At 39.4% G+C, this 17,443-nt stretch overlaps 1 protein-coding gene across 2 annotated transcripts in view; it reads left to right on the forward strand.

Annotated features, from left to right (window-relative positions):
• ABCC4 (ATP binding cassette subfamily C member 4) overlaps positions 1-17,443 on the forward strand; it is a 160,066-nt gene that overhangs the window by 97,711 nt on the left and 44,912 nt on the right. The window contains exons 21-22 of one of the 2 annotated variants that reach the window (XM_055801977.1): positions 12,998-13,148; positions 13,780-13,899. In XM_055801977.1, the coding sequence (XP_055657952.1) occupies positions 12,998-13,148; positions 13,780-13,899 (271 nt within the window). The remainder of the gene's footprint in view (positions 1-12,997; positions 13,149-13,779; positions 13,900-17,443) is intronic. The other variant, XR_008746841.1, reaches the window with a different exon arrangement.

The raw sequence follows: 17,443 nt of genomic DNA on the forward strand, positions 1-17,443 counted from the left end.
TTAGTTTAACAATGACGTTGTTATTTTGTGATTTCTGTGAGAGGTGGGGTTCTGGGAGGTTTGTAGTGTTGTTTTTTCCAGTTTAGCCAGATTTTGTATGTATGCATATGTGAGTTTTCAGAGTTATTTTTTATTCATTACAGAATATCTTTTTCCTGTGTGTTTGCATATGTAAATTTGAAATACGATCATAAATCTGTTGTGAGAAAATAACCAGTGGTGGAATCTATGTTAAACGTCAGCGTATTTTCTTTAGCCTGGTACGTAGAGCAGACCTGTGTCTTGGGAGTACCTTTTGGTTTCCTTTCTGCTGAATCCTGGGTAGTTTTGCTTGATGGTTAGATCACAAGCTTCTGCAGCTGTGCTGAGGTTTAAATGAAAAATAAGTAAATTTAAAAATGAAGTGCCTTGACTGGTAGCACTTGAGTACTGTAATGTCACCAAACTTTTTCTCTGTGGAACTGATGTTGTAACTGTACATTCCCAAGATGCATACTGTAGCGCATCCTGCTAGTGCATAATGAAAGACCAGTTAAAACTTAAAGAAAAATAATAGGGGTATATATTTTTTTCATTGGTTACTTTTGAGCTCTAACTTCAGAAAAGGTTAAGATGATCATTATGATAAAAACCTAATTTTGAGCATAGTCATTTCATATTCATGTGTGCTTTCAGTTTTGCTGTTTTCTTTGAAATAAGAAGGGGTTATATGCTGTGTTCTTAAAAACAAACAAGTGCTGTCCTGCCTGTCTGGTCATCGTTATCATCCCATTCACCCCACCCCCACCCATCACCCATCCCCCCCAAAAAAACAAAGAGGGGTAGGAGGTTGAGGAGGAAGAGGAGGCCTGAGTTGGACTTACGCTTCCAAGACCAACACACAGGAGCTGTGATTTAGCGCAGACACTTGTCTAAATAATGCAGTTCTTTATTGACCTTTCATTCCTCTGTCCTTGAATGCCGTGATTGTTAAATCCCAGTAGCCAATTAGTCTTGTTGATGGTGACCAGCAGTGGAGATAATCTATGCCAAAGCTATTGCTGGTCTTTACTCTGTACCTGTCATCACATTCCTTTAAATGTAAGGATAAGTGTACGGACTGTGTATTTACTCAGATTGATGGTATGTGTATAGCATAAACCGTGTAAAGTCTGGAGTCACTGCTAATAGGTGGATTCCTGTTTATACACAGACCTTGGTTTTCTAGGGAAGGCTAAAAGTCTGTTCTCACTATAGCAGTCATACGTAATCCAACCCAATCCTTTCCTTCACCCCATTTTTTTTTCCTATTTATCTTTGGGTGTAGAGTTTTTATAAGAACAGATATGCATCTCATTCTCTACATATCAGTGTCAAGGCAACAGGTATCCTTGCAATAACAAAGCTAATTTGTGTGGGAACATAATGTAACTTTCTAAATATTTTAGGATTTTTATTTACTTATAAGATTTGAAGATGTTCCCCCTTATCTAAGATAGAGAAGAAGATAAAATACTGAAAGATGTGATTTTGTTTTGTCATCTCTCTTCCTTGTGTTTCCTTTACCACTTTTCTACTTTTCCTGTTTTTCTTAACTCTTTACCTTTTAATTTTTATGCTTCTCCATTTATATGGTGAATATACATAATACTTTTGTTACTGGGCTGTTCCTTCCATTTTCTCAATGTAATGTGGCACACTGATGTTTTGAATATAGTACTCAGAAAAATAAAGCTAGCTGTCACTTAGGGGAGTTATATCTTCTCTTTTTCTTTCTAGAGTGTATGAGCCTTATGAGATGCAGTCTTCCTCTTCATTTCTCTTAACGTTTTAGAGCAGATTGTGGCTTGGTGGTGGGAAGACAAAACTGTAGTTGTTCTTGCAGTATTTTGGTATGTTAGACTGAAACCTGTAAAATACAAAATTTCAGTCAATTTTAAGTTGGCTCTTCTCCAAATTGGCTTCTCTGTTTTCTTTATCAGATTACTCTCAATATGTTTTCAGCTACTAGAAAGTAGGATGGTTGTATGGAAGTCCAGTGATGTGCCCTCATTTTGTGTTGTTTTGAAATTTCTCCCCTTCTGGTTAAGGTGGAATTTATAAAAGTTCCAGAGAGAGGTTCTGTTCGTCTGGGACTCTTTTATATTTGTTGGAAGGTATTTTCTTGTTTGCTTTTGTTCCTGTGAAAGAGGGCAAAGAAATACTCTGATGCAAGTGAACTGTAGTTCTGCTTTTCTTTTTGGTCCATCTGTCTACGTATATAGATATGTATACACACACACACACACACAACTTCTGGTTTAGGTGCCAAAGTGGGAATTTTTATTTTTGTAGGTATTGACCTGTTTTTTCAAGCATCATTGCAGCCTTTCACTTCTGTAGCACCAACTGATGGTTATTTTTAAGACTTCTGAGGATCATTAACATTTCTAACACTTCACAGTAGCCAGAAATCTTTTATTTCTGCTGTCAGTCATAGAGTGTAACAATCCTGTTCCAAATGATGATAAGTGCAAATCTTTTAGATTGCCTTAAACTACTGATACACTATAGATAGGACAACATATGCTTACAAACAAATTAGGATTTTACTGTTCGGCAAAAGGACTGGAGATTTCACTTTTGATTCAGGAAAGGAGAAAGTTGGAGGTAATTTGAGTTACTAAGCCATATAGCTGGGGTGTGTGTGTGTGTGTGTTAAATACTTATGCATATTTATGCCAAAAACAAACATGTGAGACAAGGAATTATCTTTAGCAAAAAAAGACGGCATCTCATAGAAATGTGCTGCCAGGGTTATGTGTGCATCTCATGCAGAACTTTTTTCTTGCTAAAGCTAGTACTGTGGCTGCCTGGTGAACTCTGCGGCTGATTTGAAAACTCTAGATGAGTTTGTTCTTCAAAAGGTAGAGACTGCAGTGTGGGCAGTTTTATACAGCAAAAAATGAGAGTTTAGCCGGGAACTGAGTATCATATGTCTTTGGGAAGCTTATACCTCTTTGTGTTACGTCTACGTTACAGGATAGTTTCGTGTTTTCTAAAAAACTTGATTCATTTGGATAGCACTCTTGAAACAGTAAAAATTTGTGTATTAAGAAAGGCTCTTTCAAGGACTAGAGAATAGCTGTTCCTGCACTATGGAAGAATAGAATGCTGAGTGATTGCATTTTTTTCCACAGTCACATCCCTAAGTCTTTTTTTTTCTTTCTGTTTTTCTTACTGGGTTTTGAAATCAGTCTAATGTTTAAATAAGCAGAGCTCTTACTATGAAAGTCACTTGTATGCTAAAATAATGGGGTTTAGATCTTCCCTTCTGAAACTGAAAATGTGCTGGCTTTGGTACCAAATTCAGTTGTCCATTCTTCTGTTAAACGTAACAGAATACTGAAAAAATAACATAATACTAAGAAAAATAATTTTTCATTTCTCTCACTAATAGAAAGTCTGAATTTTGGGGTTACACCTGGTATCAGTTAGTTACTTTGGTAAGTGTGTCTTTGTTGATGGTTTGTGATAAACTTCTGCAAAGTCTTCCTGATTGTCTTTGAACATATTTGCAACAAATTATAAATGAGCATGTGCTTACCACAGTAAATAGTATTTGTTCTCTGCCAAGGAAATTTCTTTTTACTTGTACAGAACACAGTGGCATCTAAACCTGCAGAGAATGGCTGAACTGGCTGAAACCTGATGGTGGTGGTGAGAGGCTGGTGCTGATTATTTAAAATATGGTTGCTGAAAACATCAGGCCACTGTTAGGCTTCCTGGAGCTGAGTGATCACCAAACAGAATGTAGTACTGAAGAATTACGAGACAAGAGTTTATTTTCAATAGGAAAGTAGTATTTTATAGCCCTATCAGAGTGGCAAAGCTCAGGGGAAGTTAGGAAAAAACCTAGAGACAGGCTAAAAAGCATTTTTTGCATATCTGCTATGAAAGAGTGTGACCAGAAAAGAACAAAAGGTAGTTTTATTTCTTAGGACAGCTGATGCTGTAGTCCTTAATATTTTACATAGTTTTCATTTAACGGGCAGAGGGGCTGCTGTGGAACTTACAGAAATATGAGTAATACTTCATTCCACCTAAAAATAAGTATATGAATAGTGTATTTTAAATACCAAGAACAAACAGTAAAATGCTTAAAAGCTTGTAATTGCTGTAAGGCTGAAGAGCTGTGTTACTGAAGAACTGATACTCTTTTTAACAGAAGAGCCCACAGAGCAAATGTAGCACAAAGCTTTTAAAGTTGCTGAAAGACCCAGAATTGACTTCTGGCAAAACAATTTGACTTGGCTGAGCAGAAAGGGTCATGCAGTTGAAAATGAGGTATTCTTGGGGAGGGCGTGGGACTGCTCTGGCCTTATGGCCATGAGGGACAAGAGGCCTGAGGCAGGAAAGTACATATAGCTCAAAGGCAGTTTGCTAAACTGCAGCATATGGGGCAGCAGCATCTGTGGCGAGCAAAATTTTGCCAGACAGAACTGGGAAAAAATATGCACAGCATGGATGAAAAGGTTGTGCTAATATCATCATATAGCTCAGAGGAATTCCTCACAGGAACAGCAAACAGTATTTTATAAGTTAATGGACTAGATCATAAGAACACTAAATAATGCCATGGCGGGTCAATGCAGTGGTCCATCTAAGCCAGTGATCTTTCTCCAGCAGTAGCAATATAGGAGATGCTGTGTGAGGAGAGCATGAGAACCTGGGTGCTTTCTGTGTTTCTGCAGCATTCACAGTTTTGTGCTGGGGGTGTCAAAAGGCCTATCGTTTCCCAGTCTTTTTACTGTCCATTTTTTGCATCATTTTGTATCAGCTTGTAAAATCTGCCTTCTGCAATCTAATAGCCTGAAAGCAGTGAGATATTTGTTGATTGGGGTTTTTTTATTTATTTTGTTCTATATATATATTCTCCTTCTATGGAAAGAAAGCAATAATTATCACTGCAAGAAAAACTGCTTTTATAAGGTTTGCAAGTGAGATAAGACTGAGGACTATTATTGCCGAATCAGCCACTGCTGGTAAAGTGCTAAACATATCAGCAAAGGACAAAGCAGGAGATGCATCATTTGTAGTAGCACTAAAGAGAAAAGTACCCATTGCTGAATCAAATGTTTTGATTTCATCAGGGTCTGTACTCAGTGAGGCTGTCTTGAGCTTATATAGCTGGGGAAAAGTTCTGGAAATGGCTTCTAAGAGGTAGGAGGAGAGCAGAAATTGTCAAGCCATTCTTTATTTTCCTTTAAAAATATCAGTTATTGGGCAGCAGGAACTGATAGAGGAGAGATAAAAATGCATTGCTCTGGCAATATTGAAGCAAGTGGAACAGCCAACAAAGTGACACTTGGTAATGGTGGGGGGCATTGGAGTCACAAATCCCCTAAGGTAATATGATGGAAAGGGATGCTTTCTGCTACCTGGGAAGTAGAGGAACTCTGGGAGGGTTGGGTGGTGCCAGACATTTTTCTGTATTATTACAGGCAGGTTCTGGCAAGAGCTGTCGGGAAAGCAAAGCATGCATGTGTGCATGTTCTACACTCTGTGATTAATGCCATTTCCTCAAACTACCATGTAAAATTGTGCTTGGCATCTGAGGTGTTCCACAGGAAGATGCATTTCTCATGGTACAAAGAGCACTGTAGTTTATGTGAATAGGTTTTCTGTGTGTGCGTTCTTTTCCTTGAGAAAGCACTGTAAGAATATAGCCAGGGACTGTGGACATTTACAGAAAAGACAACAAACTTAGCACTACTGAACAACAAAACGTATTCACTTTTTGTATAATTTTTACAGGGAGATCAGAATAAAGTTGTAAGTAACTCCCTATAACTTCCAGAAGAGGACCTCTCACTTCTATATAGATCCTCATTGCAAAGTTGTGCCTTGCTGCTGGAATCACTGAGAACACTTATTTTGCAGATGTGCCTAGTGGGAACAAGGTGCAATAGAAGAAAAGCATTTGAGAAAATCGAATCAAAGGTCCTCCTCAAGTTTGTACTGCTTCTAAATAGAAAAATACATTGTCCACACACATTTGCAAGAATGGATGTTGGCACGATCCTTTGACAGTATTGGTTTTCATGTACAGTGGGTATGAACAGGAGCTGCATAGAGATGCATAAGTAGAGGCCATAGCTTTGGCTCTGATAAAAGCTTGTTTTTTCATGGAAAATCTGTATTAGCTGGAAGTAATTTATTACCATGGTCAAAGGGCCTTGGCAACCAACTTCTTACATGGGTGAAGGTAATATATCATAAAAAGGAAAATAACCTCTATATGATGTGAGAATGTAGTGTGGATTTTTAAAGGATGAGTATTTTGAGTGCCTGGCAGAATCACAAAGTCCGGAGCTTGATTATGCATCTGTTTCTAAAGCATCAATATCTGGAAGTCTCAGACAACATATGGACTGTTGATTTTTTTGGGAACTGCTATTGGGAGTGAGACCTGCATAAGGTAGTTAAGCTTTTTGGCCCAGAGTGCCCAGAAAGCCTGTTTCTGGCCCTCAATGTAGGGTAAGCAATTGTTGATGATAGGATGCTGTTTAAACACAACAGAATGGTGGCAGTGCCCCAATGTATTAAAGAAAATGCTCTTTTTATTGTAAGGTCACTTATTAAAGAACAATTGGACACAGTTCAGCGTGGTCTCAAACAAGTATTAAGGATTCTCACTTAATGGCAAAATGCATGCCAAGTGAAATGAATGAGAATGTTGGTGACACTGAAAAATTTGCCCTGAGGAGCTAAGTATATGCTTGTTTGCTTGAAAACACAATGATCCGGAAGGACTATCTTATAGAGACAAGAACAAATAGAAGGTACTAGTGTTAAGGATGTCATTGGGAATTTTGAATACTTTTCTATGGTATATCGAACAGATGTATTCAGCCCATTTGCAGTGACATACGGATTTAGTTAGGTAACCTCTTGTCGACTAATTGCAAATAGCAGGATTCAGAGGTGGAGAGGGTGTCTTGCAGGAGATAAGACGAGCTTGCTGGTTTTGAAGCTTTTTGAGCTGGCAGTACTTAGTTCTTACTTTTTTCTTTCACTCAGTTTATCTGAAATTACAGTTTTCATTTTTTTCCTAGCTGTGCCTTTTTTCCTCCCTTTCAGTGCATTGGTTGTCTTGTCTTTATATTCCAAATTTTCTCATGGATGCACATTTTCCTAAAGCTGAATTAACACTGGCTGAGAGCTGTTATTCCTGGCAAAGATTGCTGTCACTGGTTGCTTCAGAAAAGGACGACATCTTTTAAATATTGGAGTTACGTACAACACTTTTTCTCCTGTACTCATAAGTCTTCATTGCTTTTTCTCACAAGACAAATCTGTTCCTGGCAGTTTGATGCAAGCAATAGTATAAGCAGCCATATGTACTTTTTTTTTAATCAGTTTCGAAAGAAAAGCCATAAATTTTATTAAAAAGGTGGTTTAAAGACAAGACTACACACCTCAACTCAGCCACTTTAAGTGAGTAAAATGACATAGAGCGGTACTTAGGATTACAGTACAAAGGTAAAGCATTTCTATTTTGAGGTTTTCTGGGTTTTTTGTAATAAGGGAGAAAAAAATGCAAAAAATCTATGATGTGGTTCACTATGCTGCTCTGGATGCAGCTGGCCTGAGTGAAGTGTTTATTGCTCTGATCTGCTCGTTGCAATGTCTTCTCCCCGGGGAAGCTTGTCCTCTGGTGTGCCAGTGGAACCAGTCGCCTGTGCAGTTGTGCTTTAACAGAGCTGCAGGACAGTCAGTCCAAGTCAGTTTGAAAAAGCATGTTAAAAGAAAAAAAAACTGTTCAAGGAAAAAGAAAATGTCAGAACTGGATTAGAGATTGATTGTGTGTGCGGTTATTTGGCAGAGCCAACGAGGAAATAATTTTAGTCAGGGGGAGGGGAGGAGGAGGAAGGGTGATGCCAAGCAAGTACAAACAGAGTGAGGTTTTGTAGTTTCTTGACCTGGCTTTACTTCAGGCAGCACAGCCTGACTGAGAGTGCCCTAAGTTAATGCAGTTAAGATTGCAAACTTGAAATCCAGGATATGCAGGACATGCATCGTTGCTATTTTTAAATTAGTATGGCTTTATGGCAGCGTCCATGGGCTAACATAATTCTTGGGAGTACATATTGGGGTCCAGGGAGCAGAAGTTGGGGGGTGGAGGGGGGGGGGGGGAGGAGGGGGAGAGGAGGGCAGCGTGGGTATATTTGACTTCTGCATAAATATTGGTAAAACCAGTCCTGGAACACTGCAATTCCTGGGTGGGATTTGACTGCAGATTCTGTCATCAAAATTTAGGTATTTCTTTGTTGGGCTCTAGGTGTTAACTTCGTTGTAGTCAGAGGGCATCTAGTCAATATAGTTAGTGGAACTGAGAGAAAAACTCAACCATAGGGTCACTAGGTATCCACTTAAAGGTTAGATGAATCACTTTCTAAACTTCTAAACTAGGACAGGAGTCTCACTTTGTAGGTCACATGTAGACTCCCACATTTGGGTTTCTGAGTCTCAAATCACCTCAAATCGCATCCCTTGAGCTCCAGTTGTTCATTAAAGATCCTACCAGGTCACCAGCTGCAAGTCCAGAATGTTGTGGTTCCTATGGTAGTGGGTCCCATATCATAGCTGTCAAACCCATGTGGATGACTTGGCATCACAAATCACACTAGGAGCTTAAACAGACCCACGGCTGCATGGTACCCCTTATGCATGTATTTTATGAAATACTGAAATACTGAAATACATTGTAAGGTCCATTTGAAAAAAAACAAACAAACAAACAAAAAAAGTGCAAAACATCTTTCTGCATTGTGGAAGAAAATGGTAGACCTCAAAGAACTGACTCTGAGCTCATTAGAGAGAAGACCAGAGAGGTGTTTTAAGGGTACATTCATGAGGAGATAAAGGACTATAATTACCCACCAGTGCAAAGTGCCAGCAGATCTGAGGGATTCAAAATGATATTCCACATGAAGGCCAGGTACCTTTTTCAAAGAAGTACTTAAGCCAAACATGAAATATTGAACTCAGGGTATAACTGTTATGGAAGGGCAGTGATCTATATGACAGAAGGGTAGACTTCTCATGAGATATCTTGAACTCTCGATTTTGCTTTTGCATTTTTGTCCTGTCAACTTTATTAACTGACTTCAAACGGCTTACAGTTTATTGTAAGATTTCTAACATGACATAAATGGTATAGTTTCTGCAACAAAAGGAAAAGCTTATACCTTGTGATAAACGTATGGCTTTTATACCTTGTGATTCCCATGTTTTTCCAGATTTTTATAGTTTTTTCGTACTGTTTCTTTACCTTGTACTAAATGCTTTTCCATGGTCTGGTTGTGGGACAGAAATACCTCGTTCTTCCTAGATCAAGACCTGTTTGAGGTAGAAATTCCAGGGTATCACTCTTAGCACCTATAAGAATTATGAATGTGTAGGTCACCAGAAGATGAAGGGAAAGCACATTTCGCAAGTGTATGTGCTGATCAGAGCATTCACTTCCCCAGAGGGTTGTAGGAGGATATGCTTGCTCCAGTAAGACAGGAGATTTCTTGAGGAAAAATAAACCACAATGAATGTAGTGACTGACTGAAGCAGGACTGAAATCTCTCAGGCAATCAAGAGGATGACTCCCAACAGAAACAGCACATGCTTTTCTGTACTTCAGGGATAGAGTACGTGCAGTCTGTGAGTGGGAGAGTCTTCTTTCTCCAGGGAGACTGAAGCAAATTTGAAGGTGAACATTGGACAGTATGGCTCCATTTGGAAGCAAATTAGATTCCTCCAACCAGGTCTCTTCAGACTTGGTAGCCTGTGTGTCTGTTACCTTTTGTGTAAGGTGGCCTTGTTTCCAATACTGTGCAGATAGCTATAAAATGTGATTAATTGGCTGCTATTTTTTTTTAATTTGGCTATTGTTTTTTGCACAGTCATTACAGAAGACACTTAAATGCTGAAATAAAGAAATACTGTAAAAGATGTTGGTTTTATAGGCCATATTTCTTTTGTGTAGGGAGATCTTGCCTGCTTAGTCTTCTGATGCAATGTGCAATTGTAAGCTGATTCTGCCAGACGAGGCCTAGATACCCAGTCCTGAACATTTGTTGCTGTGCAAACTAAATACCTAGCTCACCACTTGTCTCCAGAGTGGAGAGCAGTCAGACTACTCCTGTTATCGTTATTGTCAGCCGGCTGATTATCTCACGTCCTCCAGCTTGCATGCTGTAAATCTACTAGAAGTTGGGGCAGTCTCCAGCTGAAGAGGTTAGTTGTCTCTTGTGAAACTGGGGAGCTAGAACCTTTGCCTTACCTCACGCAGTAACTGTATGATTACAGTCTGCAAATGGTTGTGTCTGGCTTTCAGACTACTTCATTAAGAGTTAATTTATATGCAAGTTTGGTTTTCCAAAAAAACAACACACATGACTGATCCACCCTATCATAAATTTTTATAATGATAAGGTGGTGCAGGCTCATCTAAAATTCCTTCCAAAGGCGGTGTCAGATTTTTACTTTAGTCATCCTAACCATCTTTTCCTTCCCTGTACTTTTGCTGTAGCAAGGCTTTGTTTACATGAGCTGGATCCTAATAGTTCAGCTCCCACCCCCACCCCCACCGGCACTTTGCAACATATTGTAGTTTATCATCACTATAACTTCAGTTTGGCTTTTTTATTTTTTATTAAGCATTTATTTTCCTCGGAATTCTTTTCCTTGAAACAGATTTCCTCAACGCTTCACTTCAGGTTTGTGGCTGATGGTATGAAGAGACAGAAGTACTTCAGAAACTGCTTTTTTTTGACTGTCTAGGAGGTGATGGAGGGAAACGGGGAAGGCAAGAGGCATATAAAGCAGATTTGGGAGTGAGTTGTCAGAAGGAAAGAACAGACTTCGATCTCCATTTGCCAATAAAGATGGAGGTGAAGGAGGCTTCAGAAATCAGCATGTGAATGGCTGACAGGCTTGGCAGAGACAATGAGCAGTACTGGGGAAAACAGTGATCTAGACAGGAGAAAATTTGGAGGAGGTCAGGAATCTATATTTCCTTTCTTCTTATCCCACAATAAAAACTAAATATGCTTACAGGGCTTTAAAGAATGCCAGAGAAGTAGAAGGTAGAGAAGGGCTGACAGCAGCGCTGGTGAGGAGTTGAGGTGCTTTGTCTTGCTTTATGCTGACATAACCGTGTGCATAATTGATCCAAGTGAAATACAGTGCACTCTCGCTGCCGCCTTACCTCCTCATGATGAAATCTAGGTAAAATGTCTGCAATCTAATGTATGTATCTAGAAGGTCAAACAGCATGGTGCCATCAACACCTTAACTCACAGATAAGCAGTGTAGTGGTAATGCAAGCTTCTTTCAGAGCTTATACCCCATACCTACCCAATAGCTATATTCCTTAATAGATTTATAAGACCCTATAACATGCTTTCAGGATCTATGAGATGCAAGGCTGTTACACTGATAAATCTTGTATCATGAGCTAAGATCTTGCCTAGAGCTGGACTAAATTGTGCTGACTCATGCAGTTGTAATGCATAAGGTGTGTGGATTTACTGTTTGGTCAGGTGAAATTAGGGTAAAGTCGGCAAAACCTCGAGAAAAAAACAGGCGTAAGGGAAAAGGTTGTGCTCCGTTTTGGCATTAGCGCATGTGTGTGTGGGCTACCAGAAGCACAACAGGAAGGGCCGTGTTTTGTATGCACTCCCACTGAAAGGGTTTGAAAATCCAGGTGGCGCTCTGGTATCCAACCTTAGCTGACGTGTTGTGTAACTTTTCCAACTCCATGCACAGATAAAGGTATGGAAGCCTTTTTATTGTAAGACGTGGACTCTCGGGACCCAGTGGTCACCAATGCATTTTTGGCATCCAAAAATCAGGCAGCCACAAAATTCAGTTGGAATCTACTTGTGCGTCATATGTGATGAAGGTGGCTCCTCTACAGTCCATAAAGTGGAGACCTTAGAGAAAATATTGTCATTTTAAAGGAATTTGTTAATGAAAATAATACAGAAATTTAGTGTTGAGCTAGTATTTTAGTTGTCTGGGTTTTTCTTCTTGTATGGTGGGGGTTTCCCCCCCTCCCTCTTTTTTTAAGGAGCAAATGGGCATACCCTGATCTCAGTATGCCAGGGCTCCTGCCATACATACATACACACACAGAGCTGGTGTTCTGAAATAAATTTGTGTGCAGATAATGCTTTTAGTAATGTATTCAAACGAAGTATGATGTGAAGGATGTGAAGCGGTCTGCAGGAAATAGGGGATTTAATTCAGAAAGTTGGACTAGGACCCACTGTCCTAAGCAACAAAGCTTCATTCCACATTATATCTAGTTTTCTAAAGGTAAATTCAGGTGTACGCCAACTTTTCATCTTGTAGTCTGAAATAAACCTGGTAAAACTAGCCTGTTACGACACTTCTTGCAGTGTTTAAGATTTTTTTTTTTTTAATGTGTCCCTAATGCAAACCTTTGGAAGGAGAAAGCTTGCTTTCCCTGATGCTGGGTTTTCTTTCTAAATGTGACAAAGTTGGTTTTAGGACAAAGTTACAAGCCTGTGTTGAAAGTTGCCCTTCTGACTGTCTAGTCTTTTCAACTGAAAGTCAGTCTTTCAAGAATTTCTTTTTACCTGGAATGAAAAAACATATCCCTGATTAGTTGTCTATTACATTAATCATCTATGACTTTGTTACAGTAGTCACAGAGTAGTCCACAAAGAAAGACACTAATGTTCAATCAACCAGTTTTGTACAGACATTTCTTAAAGAACAGATAATGCAGAAGAAAACAATAAACTGCACAATTAGTCAAATTAGGTATTACTGTAAATTCTTCAGGTTGCTTAAAAATTGATGTTGCTCATATGTTATACAATGCATCCACTCTTAAATTTGGTAGTTATGTTTAAATATTTAAGTGTTTCAATAGTGTTAAGTAGTTTTATACTTGTTCTAAATTAAATTCTTCTGGCAAAGAGTTTTTTATTTTGTTTCTATTGTGCTGCAGACTCTCCTACAGATTTTTGGTGTGGTGGCTGTGGCTGTGGCAGTGATTCCTTGGATACTCATCCCCTTAATTCCACTATTTATTCTTTTCATTTTTCTTCGACGATATTTCTTAGACACATCAAGAGATATTAAACGTCTAGAATCCACAAGTATGTAGTTTGGCGGGACTTAATGTTAGTTTGAACCCTGCTTATTATTATGTGAAATGCTAGTATTTTATAGACAATCCATCAAAGATTTTTTCTTTTGCTATGCAAATAACTTCCTTATTGCCTTGGTTCTCAGCTAATGAATTACATGCTTAACTCCTGTTTTGCATAATGATAAACCTTAGGTATGACAGTTTTAACTATCTGTAAGTAAAGCTAGTTAAGAACATGCTAAGTTGCTGATCTTTGGAACCTTGCATGCACATATTAATGATGTTTCTGACCTGATCTGAGTCTTGTGCCTGACTTTAGCTTGACTATGATATGAAGTATTAAGCATTATGAATAACAGACATGGGTGCCTCATGTCATTAATAAAGTTCTTCGGTGACAGCTATTGTTAAAAACATAAGGCATTTTTCTATAAATTAAGCTGTCTGGCTGTCCGATTCTATTTGAGTAAGAGAACTTTGGTTAAAGATACTGCATATTTATTCTAAAAGGATGCAATACAGTAACTTTAAATACAAATGGTTAAATACAAATAGTAGGATTAAAGATTAGCGTAGTACAAAAAGAATTAAATGTTGTCCCTCAGCTATTGCTAAGTTACTCTCATTTCCCTTTGTAGCTCGAAGTCCAGTGTTCTCCCACTTGTCGTCATCCCTCCAGGGACTTTGGACTATTCGGGCTTTGAAAGCAGAGGAAAGATTTCAAAAATTATTTGATGCACACCAAGACCTCCACTCAGGTTTGTGATGAATTGATGTGAAAAATCAAATACTTTGCTCTGTAGGAGGGAAATATCTTATGCCCTCAGCAACTTGTGTATAATGTACATTAAAATCAGTAGGAGCTGTGCATTTGTCTCTTTAGGGTAAAATTTCTCTATTAGAACAAAAATGTTATTATCTGTCTAGATTTTGAGAGTTTACTTTGGGCTGTAATATAATTTGAGATACCTACACATATGTTTTAACAATGTCTAAGATAAATATTTTAAAGTATGCCTGCTAAGAATGTTTAAAGAATCATTTTTGACATTTTCCTGGGTTCCATCTTTAAAAAGAGAAAGGGTAGGAAATAAGCTATATTATGAAGCATTTAATATTAAGTACTGTGCTAGGAGTGGGCAGACATGATTAATATAAATCATACTGGAAAAGTTTCATAAATCTAACTTCTTTTTTTACTTTGAGCAGCTTTCGGGGCTTAAACCTAGTATATGGTATTAACATGTGATTCTTTACCGTTATCAATTAAATGTTCTCTATTACAATGTTTTTCAAGATGCAGAATGCAAGTTTTGGATTTTGTGTTTGTTAGGTAAGATCTTGAATTTCCTTTATCATAAGATGCACAAGTATATTGTATGGCTTTTTTGTGATTTATAGACCTCTAAGGTTTCAGACCAGACCAGCTGATCTTTTCTGAAGTACAGTTATCACGGGGCTGTAGAATCATGCAGACTGACCTCTGTGTTGAGCCCAGCAACTTGTGACCTGTCTTCCAGGAAGGCGCCTCCAATTTTGAATTCCCCATTTCTTAATATTTTCAAGTTGCTAGTTATCTGGCCAAAGTAATGTTACAGTAGCTGACAGCAGGGGAACACAAAGTTGTTTTTTAAGCTTTGTATTAAAAGACAGCTTTATTCAGTAACTGCATATAAAAGTTTCACTATACAAAAAGGAACCTGCTTTTGAGATCAAGCTTCAGTGCTTCTAGTTGTACTCTTTTATGTACCTACGTGCTTCATCTTGGTGTCTTTCCCAACAGAGAATTGGGGGTGTACCAGCTTGCTTAGTGTGTGTTCAGATTTTGGTCCTCAAAGGGAATATGAGCCAGCAGTGTGTCTGGGCAGCAAAGAAGGCTGACAGCTGGGCTGTGTTAACAGGAGCACAGCTAGTGGGAGGAGGGAAGTGATTATCCCCCTCAGCACTTGTTAGGCCACATCTGGAATACTGCATCCAGTTATGGACCCCCAGCTACAGGAAACACTCTTACAAACTTGTGTGAGTTCAGTGGAGGAGCCACTGAGTTGGTCAGGAGACTAAGAAGAGAGATCTCCCTCTGAGGAGAGGCTGAGGAAACTGAGCTTGTGCAGCTTGCAGAAGAGAAGGCTTACAGTGGATTTAATAGCTGCCTTCCAGTACCTGCAAGGATGTTACCAAAAAGATAATCGGGGTCTTCACAGTGGTGCATGGTGGGAGGAGCAAGAAAATGAGTGTAAGTTGCAACAAGAGCGGTTTCACATGGATACAAGGCAAATCTATTTCACTATGAGGACAGTCAAGCAGAGGAGCAGGTTGCCCAGAGACATTGTGCAGGCTCCATCTGTGTCGATTTTCAAGACCTGAACTGCATAAAGCATGGAGCAACGTGGTTTGACCTCGGAGCAGACTGTGCATGGAACAGGAGTTTGAACCAGAGACCTCCTGAGTTTGCTTCCATCCTAAATGATTCTTTGATACTAAATGTGTGCAAGAAGTAACCAACTACCTTTCATACTATCTCACAAAGTTGGAGTGCTGAGTTCTTAAGTCTCCCAAAGAATTTTGAATTCTTTCCTGCATTGCAGAAGAGTCTCCCAACCAGCAACAGATTTGTTTAGCGCTTTTGGGTGAAGTGGTATCCTCCTGCCTATTTAGGGCTGAGCCTGGGAAACAGGACACCCTTTTCAAACCCTCTTTCAGGGATGCCTATTAATTTGATATTAAATAATCTTGAGATAAATATCTAAAAGGTTTACTGAGGTTTGACCAAACCTAAGTTTCCTTCCTGCCAGTACAACATCTCTATAAGCAAGCTCATAAGTCATCAGAAGTTACACCATGATGAGTCTTCGGTAGTCCCCGTGATTGCCATATTCCTTCCTGCATGCACAGTGACCCTGGTTATACAGGGAGGTTGCAGAATGACCATCCCAAGCTGGCAGTTTAGTGCACTTTCCTGGACAGCAGGATCAATGGAGCAAAACCTTGGAGCTGAAAATCCTACAACCCAAGTGTTCCGTTTCCTGGTCTTATAAGTACAGTATTGCACCAAAAATGACCTTTCCTGTCACCAGGAAGCCACTGTAGGCTTTTTCCGGGGACACTTGGCTCCTGGGTTTCAGAGAGGTACCTATATTATCATGGTGAATTCCATTTCTGGAACTAGGTTTGTGACTTGATGAGGCACTCTTCTGCATATGTCATTCTGTGTGCCTAAGTATATGACTGCCCATCAGACCATATCAAATGTCTTGTTTAATGAAACTGGCTGGTGAATGTGTGTTCAGGCATAGGCAGTTAGAGCTGACGTAAATGGAACTAAGAGGTTACCAGCTTTGGACCTCACCTGGCTGCCTCTTGTCATCCTTGCTCTTTCCCTCCACTGCCCTCCAGAAGTGACATGGAGTTCTGTTGACTGAATAGTTGGTTTGGTCACCCCGTAATCTGGCCATCCAAAATGATCTGGCTTAAAACCAGACTTACCTCCTCACGTTTTATTTTATTTTTATTATAATTTTTTTTGTGTGTAAAAGGGAGAATTTCTTTAGTTTTAATCTTTCCCGGCATTGGCCTAAGGAACACTGAAACAGTTGAAGCGGCGCTGATCTTATGACAAGCAATGCAGAAAGGGTTGGAATGGTAACCCTCTGCTGTGACTTGGTAACAGCTGGAACAATTCATCTGACCGCAGCCTAAGCGATAAATAATGCCATACTTTGCTATGGCTACTTGACTTCTGGTTTTAGCCCTGAATTCAAACACTTCGCCTTCTGTGTGGCATCGTCTTTTCCTGCCGTCTCCTGTATCTTGTACTGTAGTATATCTGTCTGGGATGGAATTTAGCACCAAACTGTGGAGCCCTGGATGTGGGTGCCCAGTGGACATGTCCACCTGTGAGCTTTCCCAAAAGTACCTATGTGCATTTAGTCAATTGAATAGCTCTGTAACCCCACTGGCTGTATTGAGCAGCTCTTATGGGAGTTAACCAGCTGCAGCTGCCTTCTGAAGACTTGGGTCTGACAGCTGTGTTGTGCAATGTTCTAGGTGAAAACTTGTAGAGTGTAGTCCAGCTACAGCAGTGTAGTTGTACTTCTGCTTTTTGTATAAGACTCCCGAGTCCACCAGAGTTAAAAAAAGGCTTCCATTTTAAGGAAGCAGACCATGCTTCAGGCCTTGACGACTTCTTTTTCTTCCTAGTACTGTATGTTATACTCGCTGTGGTCCTGTTGTACTTGCTATTGGTGTGAAAACTATGTTAGACCATTATGAGAAAACTGGACAATGTTCTGATCATCATCAGTC

Source organism: Falco peregrinus, chromosome 4 (assembly GCF_023634155.1).
Source record: "Falco peregrinus isolate bFalPer1 chromosome 4, bFalPer1.pri, whole genome shotgun sequence".
Classification (NCBI taxonomy): Eukaryota; Metazoa; Chordata; class Aves; order Falconiformes; family Falconidae; genus Falco; species Falco peregrinus.